At 44.2% G+C, this 16,863-nt stretch overlaps 1 protein-coding gene across 1 annotated transcript in view; it reads right to left on the reverse strand.

Moving 5' to 3' along the window:
* LOC117501892 (transcriptional repressor p66-beta-like) overlaps positions 1 to 16,348 on the reverse strand; it is a 35,114-nt gene extending 18,766 nt beyond the window's left edge. The window contains exons 1-2 of the mRNA XM_034160857.1: positions 16,104 to 16,348; positions 7,474 to 7,584 (exon numbers count right to left, since the gene is read on the reverse strand). Of these exons, the coding sequence (XP_034016748.1) occupies positions 7,474 to 7,584; positions 16,104 to 16,280 (288 nt within the window). The 5' untranslated portion in view covers positions 16,281 to 16,348. The remainder of the gene's footprint in view (positions 1 to 7,473; positions 7,585 to 16,103) is intronic.
* Positions 16,349 to 16,863: the final 515 nt, after the last annotated feature.

The following is a 16,863-nucleotide window of genomic DNA, read 5'->3' on the forward strand; positions in this document are numbered from 1 at the left end:
TTAAACACACTCACTCAAAACTGATTTTTTCAAGAAATACGAGGGCTGTCCGTAAAGTATAGGTCCTTTTTATTTTTTTCAAAAACTATATGGATTTCATTCATATGTTTTTACGTCAGACATGCTTGAACCCTCGTGCGCATGCGTGAGTTTTTCCACGCCTGTCGGTGACGTCATTCGCCTGTGAGCACTCCTTGTGGGAGGAGTCGTCCAGCCCCTCGTCGGAATTCCTTTGTCTGAGAAGTTGCTGAGAGACTGGCGCTTTGTTTGATCAAAATTTTTTCTAAACCTGTGAGACACATCGAAGTGGACATGGTTCGAAAAATTAAGCTGGTTTTCAGTGAAAATTTTAACAGCTGATTCTGTCGCTTTAAGGACTTTTCACGGTGCGAGACGTCGCGCTGCGCTCTCAGGCAGCGTCATCAGCCTGTTTCAAGCTTAAAACCTCCACATTTCAGGCTCTATTGATCCAGGACGTCGTGAGAGAACAGAGAAGTTTCAGAAGAAGTCGGTTTCAGCATTTTATCTGGATATTCCACTGTTAAAGGAGATTTTTTTAATGAAAGACGTGCCGACGGGTCCGCGCGTCGGGACGCAGCCGACGCGGCGCGGCGGCACAGGAAAAACACCTCCGTGTTGATAACCATTTGTAAAATCCAGTTGGCTTTTGATGGCTTTCAGTGGAGTGAGTATATGAGAAATTGCTTATCAGCTGGAGATGTTCCAATGTGTCCTCAAGGCTTCCAACAGAGGTGTTTTTCCTGTGGCGGAGCGTCGCGGCGGCTGCGAGCCGACGCTGCAATCCGCCCGCACGTCTTTCATTAAAAAAATCTCCTTTAACAGTGGAATATCCGGATAAAATGCTGAAACCGACTTCTTCTGAAACTTCTCTGTTCTCTCACAACGTCCTGGATCAATAGAGCCTGAAATGTGGAGGTTTTAAGCTTGAAACAGGCTGATGACGCCGCCTGAGAGCGCTGCGCGACGTCTCGCACCGTAAAAAGTCCTTAAAGCGACAGTATCACCTCAAAATCTCTCATCAGCTGTTAAAATTTTCACTGAAGACCAGCTTAATTTTTCGAACCATGTCCACTTCGATGTGTCTCACAGGTTTAGAAAAAATTTTGATCAAACAAAGCGCCAGTCTCTCAGCAACTTCTCAGACAAAGGAATTCCGACGAGGGGCTGGACGACTCCTCCCACAAGGAGTGCTCACAGGCGAATGATGTCACCGACAGGCGTGGAAAAACTCACGCATGCGCACGAGGGTTCAAGCATGTCTGACGTAAAAACATATAAATGAAATCCATATAGTTTTTGAAAAAAATAAAAAGGACCTATACTTTACGGACAGACCTCGTATATATTCTGGGTCATTAACAGGAACAGTTTGACACAGTATTATGTACTAAACAGAGGAAAAAATAAAATGTGCACAGAAATGAAACAAAACAAAAAATGCGTCCTTTGTTTTTCTTCCTCTCTTTTATCTGTTCGTTGGGACCCTTATGGTTGTGTTCAACTCTGTCCTACCACACCACGAGTAGGGAGATGAATACAGTTGTCCTTCTTCTCCTCAACTCTGGCTCACCATCCAGTCCCTTGGATCTGGATCTCCAGGCTGGTGCCCAGTGAGCCGTCTGGCAGCTAACCGGCTGCAAATCCTTTTTTTTTTCTGGAGGTGACTCCTGGTGCACTGACGTCCACTCTCAGCATCAGTCGTAAGATCTCTCAAAAACCTGACCTGTGAATCAGGTCACATTCACTTGCCTCAGTAAAATTTAACTACTCAAGGCCACAAATTCATAGTTAAAACTAGGGATGTCTCGATCCGATCACGTGGTTTCAGAATTGATCGAAATCGGACGTTGCATCCCGATCAGGAATCCAATATAGATTTTATCCTCATTATTTTGATCAGCGCCATTTCAAGCTCATTATTGCAGATTAATGGGCTTTTTCACGCGTCGGAAGCGTCAGAGGCATGAGATGCGTTGCTTTTTTTTTTTTTTTAGAGGCATCAGAAGTGTTGTTTTAGCTCGGCTTTTGACATGACACTTCTGACGGGAGCGCGCAATGCCGCTTGTCGGCAGGCTGACGCGGTCAAAGTTCAACCCAACCTTTTTTTTTTTAATTGAACAAAAGAAAAAACATAAGTTCAACCAGACATTCTCGCACACGCGTGCAGCTGAAACCGATTCCAGAGGAGAAAAGGGAACAAGAGTTGCGCAGTGAATTTGTGAAGAAGAGATGGAATTGTAACCCGGACAGAGGTGGGGGGAGTTACGCGCGCAAAGTTTCTTTGGCAGAACTGCTGTTTGTGTGTTTACGCGCTCAGCCTGACGCCTCGATGGAACGACAAGAGGATGATGGACACTTTCCCACCAAAACTCTTGCTCAGTCATCCTTCCGTGCGCAGCGGGACCCGGTGCTGACCAAGTCCTCAGGACGACCATCTGTCATCTGATTAACAAAAAGAAAAAACCAAATTGTCCTGTGATTGTTTGTCTGCAAAACGGAGCGAGAGATGGTGTGCGCACAAGCGACGAGCGCACTCATCACATTTAGGAGCGCGTCTTAAAGAGTTTCTGTCTTCATTCACGTTCACTGCGCTGCTCTGAACTTGTTGAACACTGATAAAGCATCAGAGGGACACTGAGGACTGTCAGGACGCAAATGTAAGTTGGTTGTATTTTTCCTTTTACTTTTCAAGTTGACTTTTGAACTTTCGACGCTCTGAGCTGTGACGTAGCTTCGCGCTGTCCAATAGGAACGACGCGTCGGGCCAAAACATGGAAGACTAGTGGCAGAAACCACCGATCTGTACAAATGGTAAATGGACTGCATTTATATACCGCTTTTCCAACTGCATCAGAGGCTCAAAGCGCTTTACAATTATGCCTCACATTCACCATGATGTCAGGGTGCTGCCATACAAGGCGCTCACTACACACTGGGAGCAATAGGGGATTAAAGGCCTTGCCCAAGGGCCCTTAGTGATTTTCCAGTCAGGCGGGGATTTGAACCACAGATCAGTGCAGAAACCACGTGTCTTAATAAAAATCCTTGGAAATGTTTTTTGTTGTTGTTTGTTACCTAAAATGTCTGATTACTGTTTTAAAAAAAGTTTAGAACACTTGTAATTAAAATAGCTAAACCAATAAATGGTTCTTTGTAAATTAAAACCACCTGTTATTTCAGATGATAATTTCTTGTTTAACATACGGAACCTTTGACATTTATTTTTAGACAAATAAAATAACATGGAAACTTGTATATTTTTTTAAGTCTGGTAGATTATTACTTGATTGTTCAAGCTACCTCAAGGAGAAGTGCACTGTTTAAGTGATAAATAATAAAATAAGGTGATTAAAATGAAATTATATATTTAGCATTTGTTCATTGTTCATTCAGTTTTTTAAAGTATCGGATCGGGAATCGGTATCGACAGATACTCAAAATCAGATGACTCGGAATCGGATCGGGGCTAAAAAACCTGATCGGGACATCCCTAGTTAAAACAGTTGATAACAATATGACCTATATAAATCCAAAAACTCATAAAGATAATTAAATGGAAAATAAAAAACAATTTCCTTTTTTCTTCCTTCACAGGTTTCACTTCACTACAGTTTATAACTTTTCACAGATAACGTAAGTCAGGCGCTTCATCAACTGCTCCAAAAAGTGATGAAGCAACATGAAATTTATCCATTTTTTCCACACACACGCACATTCACACCGAGGCTCCACGTACGCGAGCGCGCACACGCACGCACACACACACACACGATGGCTTAACATTTTGCCTGAGTTACTCCAATGGCTCATCTGTTAGCTCAGTTGTTAGCACAGGTGTCTATGATTCACAGTCAGAACTAGCTTAGCGGCTAACATCCAGGAGGTACTACATTAACGTTTAGCAGCTAATATTAGCCACAGCTAATCCACTTTCACTCAATGCGAGACATACAATGGACTTACCGCTGAGCAGTTAACATCAACCAAAACTCCATAAGTTTGACCTACGGCAACTTTGAACCGGTTTTTCCTCAGTTTTAACTTATGGACGACTGTCAGCAGGGCCGCTCTCACATGCACGTGCCCAGTCAGTGTGGTCTCTCTTGCTGCGTCTCTCTCTGCGTGCCGCGCTCACCAAAACGCGGTCGGCTGTGTCGTCAGGCTGCGACGCCCCCTCTGCTTAGGGACATGGAGTTAACCCTATAAATGCCAACTATCACTCACACATTCATATAACTGAAAAATTGGCTCCCATTCCTCTTTTTAAACTATTTCCCTCTCTCTTCACTACTTACTATCATTTATGAAGCCTGGGCTAAGAACTGCCTCCCTTTCCTGACTCGCCTGACAGTTTGCCAGAAACACTTTGAGGCTGGGTGAAAGTCATTTTCCATGGTCTCACCAAACACCTCCAACACCTGGATATTCAGCAACAACAGATTCAGCAACAACCAAGTAAGCAGTTCTTCTGGCCTCCTGGTACCTATCCATTGATTCCAGAGACCTCTGTGGCAACCAGACACAAAAGACCTCCTTCTTCAGCTTCCCTTACTGTAGGTGTCCACCAGCGGGTTCTTGGGTTGCTGCCATGACAAGCACCAAAAACTGCTTGACCACGGCTCAAGGCTGCTGCCGCAACAATGGAGGTCTTGAACCTTTAACACTTCCACGTCCCTGACCTCCCTCATACAGTAGACATTTCTGCTGAGGTGTGAGTTGAAGGCTGTCTGGATAGGCTCTTCCAACAAACACATTTAGGCCTTCCAGGTCGGTATGGTGGCTTACCCCACCATCTGACCCTACTCATCACCAGGTGGTGAGCAGTTGACAGCTCCACCCCTCTCTTCACCCGAGTGTCCATGAAATGTGGCGTAATGAGACACGCCTCCGTTCTGTGTTCACTATCATGATTTGATTTACCGAGACTGACCCAGACTGACTCCACATGAGTAAATTAAGTACTTTTATTTATTTTTGGTGGTTTTTGTGGCATTTTGGAAATGCAGAAATATGCTCCTTCTGTAAAACAGTCCATGTACTTAGGGCGGGTGTGCCATCTGGTGTTCAAGAGATGAGATTTCAGCCACTGACCCAACAATGCCATCATTTACATGTACATAAACATGTATACGATCAGTCAGATTTATTTTGTTCTTTTACATTTGCACATTTCAGCATTCTAAAGAGCTAATTTCTTGGGGGGAGGGAGAGAGAGAGAGAGAGAGAGAGAGGGAGAGAGAGACAGAGAAGGGAGACAGAGTGAGGGACAGAGTGCTGTCTTCTCTATAAAATGAGGAAGGAGCACATTTCTGCATTTCCAAAATACCACAAGAAACCCCCCAAAATAAATAAAAGTACTTAATTCTTTCATCAAAACATCAAATCTAGGCTTGCATCTGAGATGTACATTCTGGGGAATTGTATCTGAACTTTCAGGTCTACGGACTGTCCATAACAAACACCATGTTCGAACATAAGGATGCTCATAAGTGTACATGGTACCAGAGCACCCTAGGCCAAAGATTGATGATTGATTTTGTGATCGTATCATCTGATCTGAGGCCGCATGTTCTGGACACTCGGGTGAAGAGAGGGGCAGAGCTGTCAACTGATCACCATCTGGTGGCGAGTTGGATCAGAGGGTGGGGGAGGACTTTGGACAGACCTGGTAAGCCCAAACGGATAATGCGGGCGAACTGGGAATGTCTGGAGGAGCCCACTGTCCGACAGATGTTCAACCCACACCTCCGGCAGAGCTTCTCTAGTATCCCTGTGGAAGTTGGGAGCATTGAACCAGAATGGGCAATGTTCAAAGCTTCCATTGCTGAAGCTGCACCGAGGAGCTGTAGCCTGAAGGTCTTAGGTGCCTCAAGGGGTGGCAACCCTCAAACACCATGGTGGACACCAGTGGTCAGGAAAGCTGTCCGACTGAAGAAGGAGTCATTCTTAGGACATGTTATCTCTGAGGACTCCAGAGGCAGATGCAAGGTACCGACAGGCCCAAAGGGCAGCATCCTCTGCTGTGGAAGAGGCAAAGCAGTGGGTGTGGGAGGAGTTCGGGAGGTGTTCCAGGCACATCCATCTGGAAGGAGACACCGGGGAAGACTCAGGACTAGGTGGAGAGATTATATCTCCACACTGGCCTGGGAATGGCTCGGGATCCCCCAGTCAGAGGTGGTCAATGTGGCTGGTCTGGGGTCCCCTGCTGGAGCTGTTACCCCCGCGACCTGAACCCGGAAAAGCGGTTGAAGATGAGTGATGAGTGTGAGTAATCAGAGCACTTGTATCAGAATAATAACAGTATCAGCAGATATCCATGTTCAGGTATCGGAATCGGACTGGAAGTAAAAAGATGTGGATCCATGCATTCCTAGTTATGACATCAATTATCAACCTTTGACCTAGGGTGCTCTGGTACAAAATGTACTTATGGACACCCTTGTGCTTGAACAATGTGTTTGTTATGGACAATCCGTAACCAACACAGAAATCCACCAACAAAACATCATTTGGATTCAGATGGTGGGGGGCAGCATTCCTCCCAATCACTCCTCTCTAAGTTTTTCCATTATTACCCACATGATCACTGAAGTCTCCCACTAGACCTAAGGAGTCCCCAACAGGGACCATTTCTAGGATCCCACTGAGAGTCTCCAAGAAAGCTGGATACTCTGAAATGTTGTTCATCTGTTGTGCATCTGCACAAACAAGAGTCAGATTCCACTCTGCGACATGGTCGCACTGAGGCAACCTTCCCGTTCACTCAGCCAGGGACTTGTGGTTATCTCAACACCCACCCAGAGCCTCTCACCCTTGAGAACTACAGAGAAAGACAGAGTGCAACCTTCTTCAGAGTTTGGTTCCAGAGCCCATGCTGTGCGTGTGTCTAGTTGGTATTCCTCCGCTGAAGCTCAAACTCCTTCCTCACCAGACAGGTGACGTTCCATGGTCCAAGACTCAAGTACTATGGCTGAGTGTCAGTCAGTGTGGGCATGTACCGCTGTCCAGTGCCCTTTGGACAATGCACCTGACCCTTTACTCTCCCCTTGCATGTGATGAACCCACACTGAGGTGACAGCATGTTGTTTAGTCGGGCTGAGCCTGACCAAGCACCACAGCTGTCAACTCAGCCACCGGGCACTCGTCTGTTAGCTTCCACCACTCCAGGCCTGGCTCCACGAGGAGGCTTTTCCCTAATCCGGACGAGGTGACTCCATCCATACGTTTGTCCATCATAAAGGGTCATTTTGTTTTATGTTTCACACCATCATCAAAATTCTATTTTTACATTCACATTTACTTTACTTAAGAGCATGGTGTGTGTGTTTGTGTGTGTGTCTGAAGTAAATGACGACTTGAATGAATGAATTTGCTGCTATGGTAAAGTAACTGCCTGTGACTGGGGCCATCAGCTTTCAGACACTGGCCAGGTGAGTGAATGCTGCGTGGTACCTGGCGCAGAGCGTGATGTCGGATCATGGTGTCAGTCTTGGAGGCGTTGGGGCCAGAAGGGGCTGAGCTGGGGGACAGGGCTGCTTGCTGCTGAAGCCTCTGTTCAATCTCCTGGAATGAAACACACACTAATTTAACAACAGCACAAAAATGTGAAGTGTGTTTGACAGATACATTTGATGCTACTTTGTGGAACCAGAATGTGTTGGAGTACAGACTCTGGATCAGAGCGTATCTGTGCCACGCTCAATCAATGTTCAGATTTTGCCATGGAGTCATTTACTGTTGTGTATTTTCACATAGTGCACGCTATGCATACGTATTGCTTTGAACATCTTCCGCCTCCATCTCTGTTTGTTAAATTAAAATCACCTGCTTACAGCAGAATGCAGAAAAGACAAACAGCTCTGTGTGCATGTGTGCAATTTTGATCACGCACAAACTGTTGACAGCTGACATTTGGTCTGTTTGGTATGTTTATGTATTTTGGGTCAAAAATGAACTGTGCCATAACTGAACATCGACAGGACTAATATTTTTTAGTGAAGAGCACAATGACCGTGGTCCCCCAAAATGTAAACTACTTTGGATTGAAGACCAATCCAAACTCAAAGATACGACATGGACAGTTTGCACCTGGACGTTGGGAAAAACCCACAAACTGGGAAAGACAAACTCATAACAAATACCAAGGCAGGACTTCCCCTGCAGACAAATGTGAAAACTCTACCATAAGGCAGGAAATGTAAACGCTCTAGTGAGACATCATCTATGAGTTGAAGGAAGAGAACCATCAACGAAAGGCTGATGTGCTATCCATCACCTGTATGGTTCCACCTTCCCATATAGCAGCATCATTCCCTCAGTCTCACATGACTGAGGAAGATCACAGCCTGACTCACAGACACAGATCCAGAAGACTAGGTCAGCAGGACCTAGACTCGAAACTACGAAAAGGTCAACCATACTCCTCCAGCACCACTCTTGGAGTCAAGGTCAACCTAGAAGAGAAAACATGTGCTAACCTGGACATGGTCAACGAACCATGCAAACTCACGTTTTTGTGCAACCTTTCGGAAAAGAACCCAAAAACTATATATGCCTGTAACACTGGAAAATTCCTTCCAGCAGGAAGTACTCACTGACACCGCTGCCAATGTCACACTCACGTCAGCCAAATTGTTTAACAAACTTCAGGCTGAGACACAGCAGGCTAACAAGAACCTTACACACTCACCTTGCTCAGTTAAGATACAATCTTATACGGACAGAGATGCAACAATGTCATCCATTTTTTGTAATCAAATTATTCGAATTACTTGATTAATCGTTTCAGCCCTATTCTCTACGCTTCAACGTCCCATTGCTAACCACCCAGAACTCCTCCCCATTTTAAAGCATTTTTGCAAGTATCCTTATAACATAGCTTGGGATGTCCAACAGTGCGAGTCCCTTCCGTAAGTTTGCCATACAGTAGGGCTTTCACTGGCCTATCATCGTCCACTCTGGTAGCGTGGTCCAGCCAGTGCAGTCGATTTCTAACTAGTTTGATTTTGATGTCTTCAACACCTGCCAGAGTTAAAACGTCTTCATTACTGATGTAATCATCCCATTTGATTTTCAAAACTCTTCTCAGATGACGCTGTTGAACAGTACACAGCTGCCTAATTTGGTGGTAGTAATAATTGATCACCTACAGACATAACTGATCACCTACACATATAATTAATCACCTACACATATAATTGATCACCGACACACATAACTACAAACCCAATTCCAGTGAAGTTGGGACGTTGTGTAAAATGTAAATAAAAACAGAATCCAATGATTTTCAAATCCTCTTAAACCTATATTCAATTGAATACACCACAAAGACAAGATATTTAATGTTCAAACTGATAAACTTTATTGTTTTTGTGCAGATATTTGCTCATTTTGAAATGGATGCCTGCAACACGTTTCAAAAAAGCTAGGACAGGTGCAGTGGCAGTGCATTCCACAGTTTGGGAGCAACAACCTTAAAGGCATAGTTTTCACTGGTCTTCAGCCTTGACCTAGGGACAATCAACAGGTTCTGCTCCAAGGACCTCAGAAACCTGCTTGTCACATAAGGGTGTAAGAGTTCACTGATGTAGAGGCATTTGACCGTGCAGAGCTCGAAAAGCCATCACCAATATTTTAAACTGCAGTCTGAACTGAACGTGGAGCCAAAGCAAAGAGAATACAGGAGACCTCTCAGAGGACTTTGTAAGAAACCTTGCAGCAGCATTCAGGACCATTTGTAAGTGATCCAGAGAAGACTGACTGAGGCTAGGCAACAGCAAATTACAACAGATGAGATGTGACAAAACAAAAGCATGCATGATCATTTCCAGCTCAGCTTGAGACACAATGATTCTAAGACAGGTGATGCTCCGAAGGTGGAAGAAGCCTGACTGCACAAGCTGGGGAACGTGTGTCAAACTTGAGAACCTGGTCAAATTTGTGACTGCTGAGTGATCAGAAGAGGACAGAGATCCAAGGTTCTTAACCACAGAGGAGACAAAGTCCTCAAGGCCATAAACAAGAACTTCAGTTGTTTCTGTACTATGTGACAGATAGTTAGCAGCCAGGTTCCGGTTCAAACCCCACCCCTAACACATTTCTCCATGTAATGTGGAAAACCCGTGCAATGTAAACATGCAGATCCAGCCACTGTGGCGACCCCAAGTGAAAACAAGGGAGCAGCTGAGTGGAGTTACTATGTTTAGTCAGCAGCCATCCAGGGTTTTATGACATTAACACAGTTTTGAAGGACAGATACCTTAGCAACATTTTTAAGTGACTTAAAAAAATGTTATTAGCCTCATGATTTCATTATTCATTCCAAAGCACATCTTTTACACTGAAAAGTAAATGATTACAATAACAAACATATATAAAAACAACTCATTTTTTATTGGAAAACTCTTTCCATTGTAGGTTTGATGAAGGCAAGAGTCTGAACCACAGATGGTTTCTATACTGGATAGAAGCATGAGTGACATCAATCGTTGGTTTTCTACAGAGACCCGGTGTTGCCGCCCGAACAGGTCCCCCCTAAAAATTGGTCCACCCTGCCTTTATTGTGCATGCGTCTTTTTGGACCACAGCACTGATTCACAGATTATCACTTCGTTTCTGCTTCAAACTGCTTCTAGTCATCATCTGTCTCAGCAACAAATATCTGAAGCTTTTATACAACAATCATTTCCACATAAATTCAGAATTAATTCATAATAAAAGACTGAGGAAGCGATCAGAGCGTCACAGCAGCACCTCTGAGTCTGACGTGCTGTTGCACCTACGTGATTTCCGAGCGTCAGTAGCAATTCACCGATTATCAACCTCGTTTCTGCTTAAAACTGACTTTAGAAACATTTAAGCAGTTGATCTGTCATCTGATGGTTAATAATCACATTATTCCCATTTACTGCTTTGGGTGTAGAGAGTCAGACTCAGAGTCAGCATCAGATGAATTGTTGCTTTGTTGTGATTTGGCGCTATATAAATTTTGACAGGAAGCAGAACGTTTGACCACATTACACCCATTTTGGCGTCTCTTCACTGGCTTTCTGTCTCTGTGAGATCAGATTTTAAGATTCTTGGACGCACTTATTTTCCTTTCGTATGGCTAGGATACTGGTATAGTTTTATGTTTTTTACTTTTTTAATTCATATTATTAGTAAACGGAGCGTGCCGCAGCCTCAACTTTACCTAAATTCTGGGTCTTTTAGTGAAGCTTAGGGCTAGTGGCCGGCAATCACCTAGTATTTCTCTGTTTTTCTTGTTGTTTAATGCTGACAAATTATACTGTATTTCTTGTCTTTCTGTCTGATTCTGTTTTATTCCATGTCTGAGGTACGGCTCCATCCAGAAGTGGGTGTCTTTTTCTGCAGGTCTCCCGTCCTGTACATCAGCATGGACTCCCAAAATTTCCTGTATATTGGTTTTGTCTATTGTGTCTGTATCAGAGAAAATGCATATGTCAAAATATTTGAATATTTACGCAGTATAAATACCATAAATCTCTCAAATCTGGTTCAGTACACACAGCCACAATCATGGGGAAGACTACTGATGTGACAGTTGTTCAGAAGACATTCAAGGACACCATCCAGCGCCATTGAGCACCTTGGGGCAACTGTTTGTTGTGATTTGGCGCTATATAAGAAAAAAGTTGATTGATTGATTGATCCACAGGGAGGTCAAGCCAAAAAAAAAAAGGTCACTGCTGAACGCTCTGGCTGTTCATAGAGTTCTGGATCAAAGCACTGTCAGGGAAAGTTGACTGAAGAGGAAAAGTATGGTTGGAAAAGATACACAAACAGTAGGGACAACCACAGCCATGAGAAACTGATTCTAGAAGTTGGGGGAGCTTCAGAAGGCTGGAGTCAGTGCACCAACAGCCAACACACATAGACGTGTTGAGGAAATGACCTACATGTGTTGTATTCCTGGTGCCAAGACACTCCTGAACCAGAAGCAACATCAGAAACATCTTAACTGGGATCAGGAGAAAAAGAACTGGACTTTTGCTCAGTAGACCAAAGTCCTCTTTTCAGGTAAAAGTACATTTTACATTTCATTTGGAAATCAAGATTCCAGAGTGAAACAACACAGAATGCAAGGTGCCTGAAGCCCAGTGTGAAGTTTCCACAGTCAGCGATGTCATCTACTGGTGTTGGTCCACTGTGTTTTATCAAATCCAACATCAAGCCAGTTGTCTACTAGCAGGTTTTAGAGCAATTCAAGTTTCTATCTGCTGACAAACCTTATGGAGATGTGGATGTCCTTTTCCAGCAGGACGTGGCACCTGCCCACAGTAACAAAACGACTAGTAACTGGTTTGCTGACCATGGTGTTACTGTACTTGACTGTCCTCATAGACCGTCTCTGATAGATTCTCTGTGGGGGATTGTTCAGAGGAAGATTAGAGACACCAGATCCAACAATCCAGATGACATGAAGGCCGATGTCAAAGCAACCTGGACTTCCAGAACACCTCAGCAGGTCACAGGCTGAGCAGCTCCATGCCACACCAGTGAAGGAACTCATTCATTAGGAGCCACAACCAAATACTGAGTACATACATTAACATAGTTTTCAGATGTTAGACATTACAGACCATAATCATCAAAATTAAAATTAAAAAAGGCTGAAAAATGTTAAGTTTCTACGAAAAATTTTCACTCTCTCTGAAATACTGACCTTTTTAACAATATTTAAATTTTTTGAGATGCACCTGTATGTCCACACAAACGGAGACGACGGCTGTAAAGCTGCTGCTCTCTGACTAACATCACGCACAGCAAATCACATCAACAATCACAACGTTTCTAAGTTTTTTAATGACATTTTTGGATTTAGCAACACAGATGTCTGGTATGAACATGATTTACTGAGGAGGAATTTTAACAGATTACACAAAGTTTTAACAGAACTAATGCACTGCATGAATGGAGAGCATCACATGACCAAACATCTGCAGAGCAAAAATATATTTAGAGAAGTCATGTTGAAATATATGTTGATGAGACAAGATAGCAGATGTCAGATTTTGATGCTTTGGTACTTTCTGTTGGAAGCCACAGCTGCTTTGTGGACAACAACAGCAGACGTTTGTGTGACTGAGCAGGAAACAGCAACATCCTCCACGAGAGCGGCAAGTTTTGGCCTGGAGCAGATGACACAACACCTTTCTGAAGATATGTTCAGATAAAAGGGTTTTCGGTGTGGCCAAAAAACAAACAAATAAATAACAACAAAAAAAAAACCCTTAACTAAATTTGGGAATGGATGTGCCAACCTTCAAATGAAAGCTGGTGACCAGTGGGTCGTCACTCCAAGTGCTATGGAAACAAAAATGCAACATTTTTGAGAGCAGTTGTTCATGAGGTACTGGGCACAACACTGCTTCACATCAGATAATTAAGGAGTCAAACTTCCACAGCCCAATAAAATGGTTAAGATTCAGTTTTGATGAGTGTAAGGGTCAGGATTTGTCTAAGGCAGCCAATCAGGTGAGGTAACTGGTGAGGTAACTGGGAACTGGCCAGGGTCCTGAACGCCAACAACACAACCAATCCTGAGGTCCATCCCTGAGGTAAGTCCCAGGAATAACCATCAGCAGTCACAGTGTATGCCGATGCCTCCCCAGCCTCGTCCCGTTTGATGCTGGATCAAACTCTGGAAAATGTTCCACACATCCACAGTCTCACAACAACTGGTGTGATCCAGTTGCTCCCAGTGTGCCGTGAGTTCCTTACATGGCAGCAGACTGACATCAGTGTCTGTGTGAATGAGTGAATGCGAGGTGTAATTGTACAGCGCTTTGAGCTTCTGATGTAGATGTAAACTGATGTGGTAAATATATGCAGTCCATTTACCATTGAACTGATGAACTTTCATGATGCAAGCCCTATATCTCTCCACGGTTTCAAATCAAAGGGTTCTATCTTCCACCTGGTGCACAGGTATGATGCACAGTGCAATGCAAGTGTCAAGACAAACTAGCTGTGACCTGGTATGAGAGTCACCTGAATCCAAGAGAGGACAGTGGTTCTTCTGTTGAAGAGGGTGAACCAGAGCATAAATAATATTCAGCTTACTGCCCGAGCAGAACGACCACACAGTTAAAGAATGATCTGCAGAGCGCAATTAAGTCCTGGATGGTGCATTTTGTCATGCATTTTTACAGCACTACAGTGTGCACATGAATAAAATAGAAGACTATTTATGAGGCAATGCAAAGAAGAAGCAGCAACATCCCACTCAATGAGGCACGAACGGTAAACATTATTTGTTTTATGTGACATCTAAATAGATCTGCATTGTGTTATTGATTTTATTGCTGTATTACTTAAAATTAAAGAGGTATTTGTTCTTGGAGCAGGAATCAGAGGGCAGTGGGACACTGAGCGCGAACCTGAGGAGCTCAGCCATGTGTGTGTGTGCAGAAACACACGGCTGCTTTCTTAAATCACGTCAACAACTCATCCAGTTTTTCATGCGGCAGCTCTTCAAGCTTCCTCCCGTCATGGAAGCATTTTTACGAGAAGCTAATTGAGTCGTGCAATAGAGCAAAACAGGGGGAACAAAAATACACGCGAGTGACATCACCCGTGCAGGGGGAAAAAAACTAAATGTCACATGGCACAGAATCGAATGACAAGGATCTACGAGGTATCTTATAAAACTAACCGGCAGTTTTATAAAAAAAAACTATATGGCTTTGAATGACATGCGATTACACCAATCATGCTTGAACCCTCGTGCGTATGCGTGAGTTTTTTCACGCCTGTCGGTGACATCATTTCCCTGTGGGCAGGCTTTGAGTGAGCACTGGTCCAGCCCTCTTGGCTGAATTCCTTTGTTTGAGACGCTGCTCGAGACGGCGCGCGTTGCTTTATCAAACTTTTTTCAGGACCTGTGAGGAATATCCGAGTGGACACTATTCGAGAAATTTAGCTGGTTTTCGGTGAAAAGTTTAACGGCTGATGAGAGATTATGGGGTGTTTCTGTTGCTTTAAGGACTTCCCATGGAGTGGGACGTCGCGCAGCGCTCCCAGGCGCCGTCGTCTGGCTGTTTCGAGCTGAAATCATCCTAATTTAAGGCTCTGTTGACCCAGGACATCGTGAGAGAACAGAGAAGATTCAGAAGAGGACGGCATGAGGACATTCCACTGTTTAAGGACATTTTGTAATGAAAGACGTGTGCGCAAATTCGCCGAGTCGTTTCCGTGACAACTCGGCGAATCTGTGTGCGTCGCGACAGGAAAAACACCTCCGTGTTGAAAACCATTTGTAAAATTCAGGCGGCTTTTGATGGCTTTCAACAAGTGAGTAACTGAGAAATTGTTTAACAGCTTGGGCATGTTCCAACTTGCCCGTTAAGGTTTCCAACGGAGGTGTTTTTCCTGTCACGACCCCCCGCGGTCGGGTCCAGCCCGACATGCGACTCTGCCCGCACGTTCTTTCATTACAAAATGTCCGTTAACAATGGAATGTCCGAATAAACTCCTCATGCCGACTTCTTCTGAAAGTTCTCTGTTCTCTGACGACTTACTGGGTCAACAGAGCCTGAAATGTGGAAGTTTTCAACTTGAAACGGCGAGACGCTGCCGCCTCGAAGCGCAGATCGCCGTCAGGCACTGTGGGCCGTCCTTAAAGCGACACTACCAGACCAAAATCTCTCATCAGCCGTTAAAATTTTTACCGAAAACCAGCTGAATTTATCGAATGGTGTCCACTCAGTTGTGCCTTACAGTTTTGAAAAAATTTTGATCAAACAAAGCAGCAGTCTCTGAGCAATTCCTAAACAATGAAAAAAATCGACGAGAGGGTGGGCGACTCCTCACTCAAAGACTGCCCACAGGCGAATGATGTAACCGACAGGTGTGAAAAAACTCTCGCATGCCCACGAGGGTTCAAGCCTGTCTGATGTAATCACACGTGATTCAAATCCATATGGTTTTTGAAAAAAATAATAAGGTCGGATACTTTTCTAATAGACCTCGTATTTAAGAGTCATGAGGAAATTCAGTGAACAAGCTCTGGACTTATTTCCTGACTTTGTGATTTGAGGGAACAATGAGGAGGCACTGACCTGCTCCTGCTGCAGCGCCTTCACGAAGGCGTTCTTCAGCCTGTTGGTGTGCTCGGCCTTCAGAGCCTTCTTCTGATTGGATGTCATGCACTGCTCACAGAGGATCCGCCCACTCTTTTCTTGTTTCCAATGAGGTGTGAAGTCAGTTCTGCACTGAGCACAAAAGAAAGGCTCCATGCGGGCCAGATTCCCCCTGAGTTTACCTGAAAAACAACTGTGCTTTAGTCACACTTCAGTCTGACACACACACACACACACCACACACAGACATGCACGCACACACACACGCACACACACCACACATAGACATGCACGCACACACACACAGACACACACACGCACACACACCACACATAGACACGCACACACACACACGCATGCACGCACATAGACACACACTCGCACACACACAGACACGCACGCACGCACACACACACATGCGCGCGCACACACACAAATACGCACACACACACAGACACACATGCACACACACAACACACACACACACGCACACACACAACACACACACACACAGTTTCTGCTGATCCAGTATTTTTATTTTACAAGATATTCCCAGTTATAAACCATTGCAAACACATTAAAATTAATCCACTGTGCACGTTTGACAATATAACAGCTCTGCCATACATTAAGAAACAACACACGTTGAAAAAAATTGTTCTTTCATGTTGTATTGAATTTTTTTAAGTTCAGTGAACAGCTTTTTCATCTGTTCACATCCACATCACATCTAAGTATC

This window comes from Thalassophryne amazonica, chromosome 20 (genome assembly GCF_902500255.1).
Source record: "Thalassophryne amazonica chromosome 20, fThaAma1.1, whole genome shotgun sequence".
Taxonomy (NCBI): Eukaryota; Metazoa; Chordata; class Actinopteri; order Batrachoidiformes; family Batrachoididae; genus Thalassophryne; species Thalassophryne amazonica.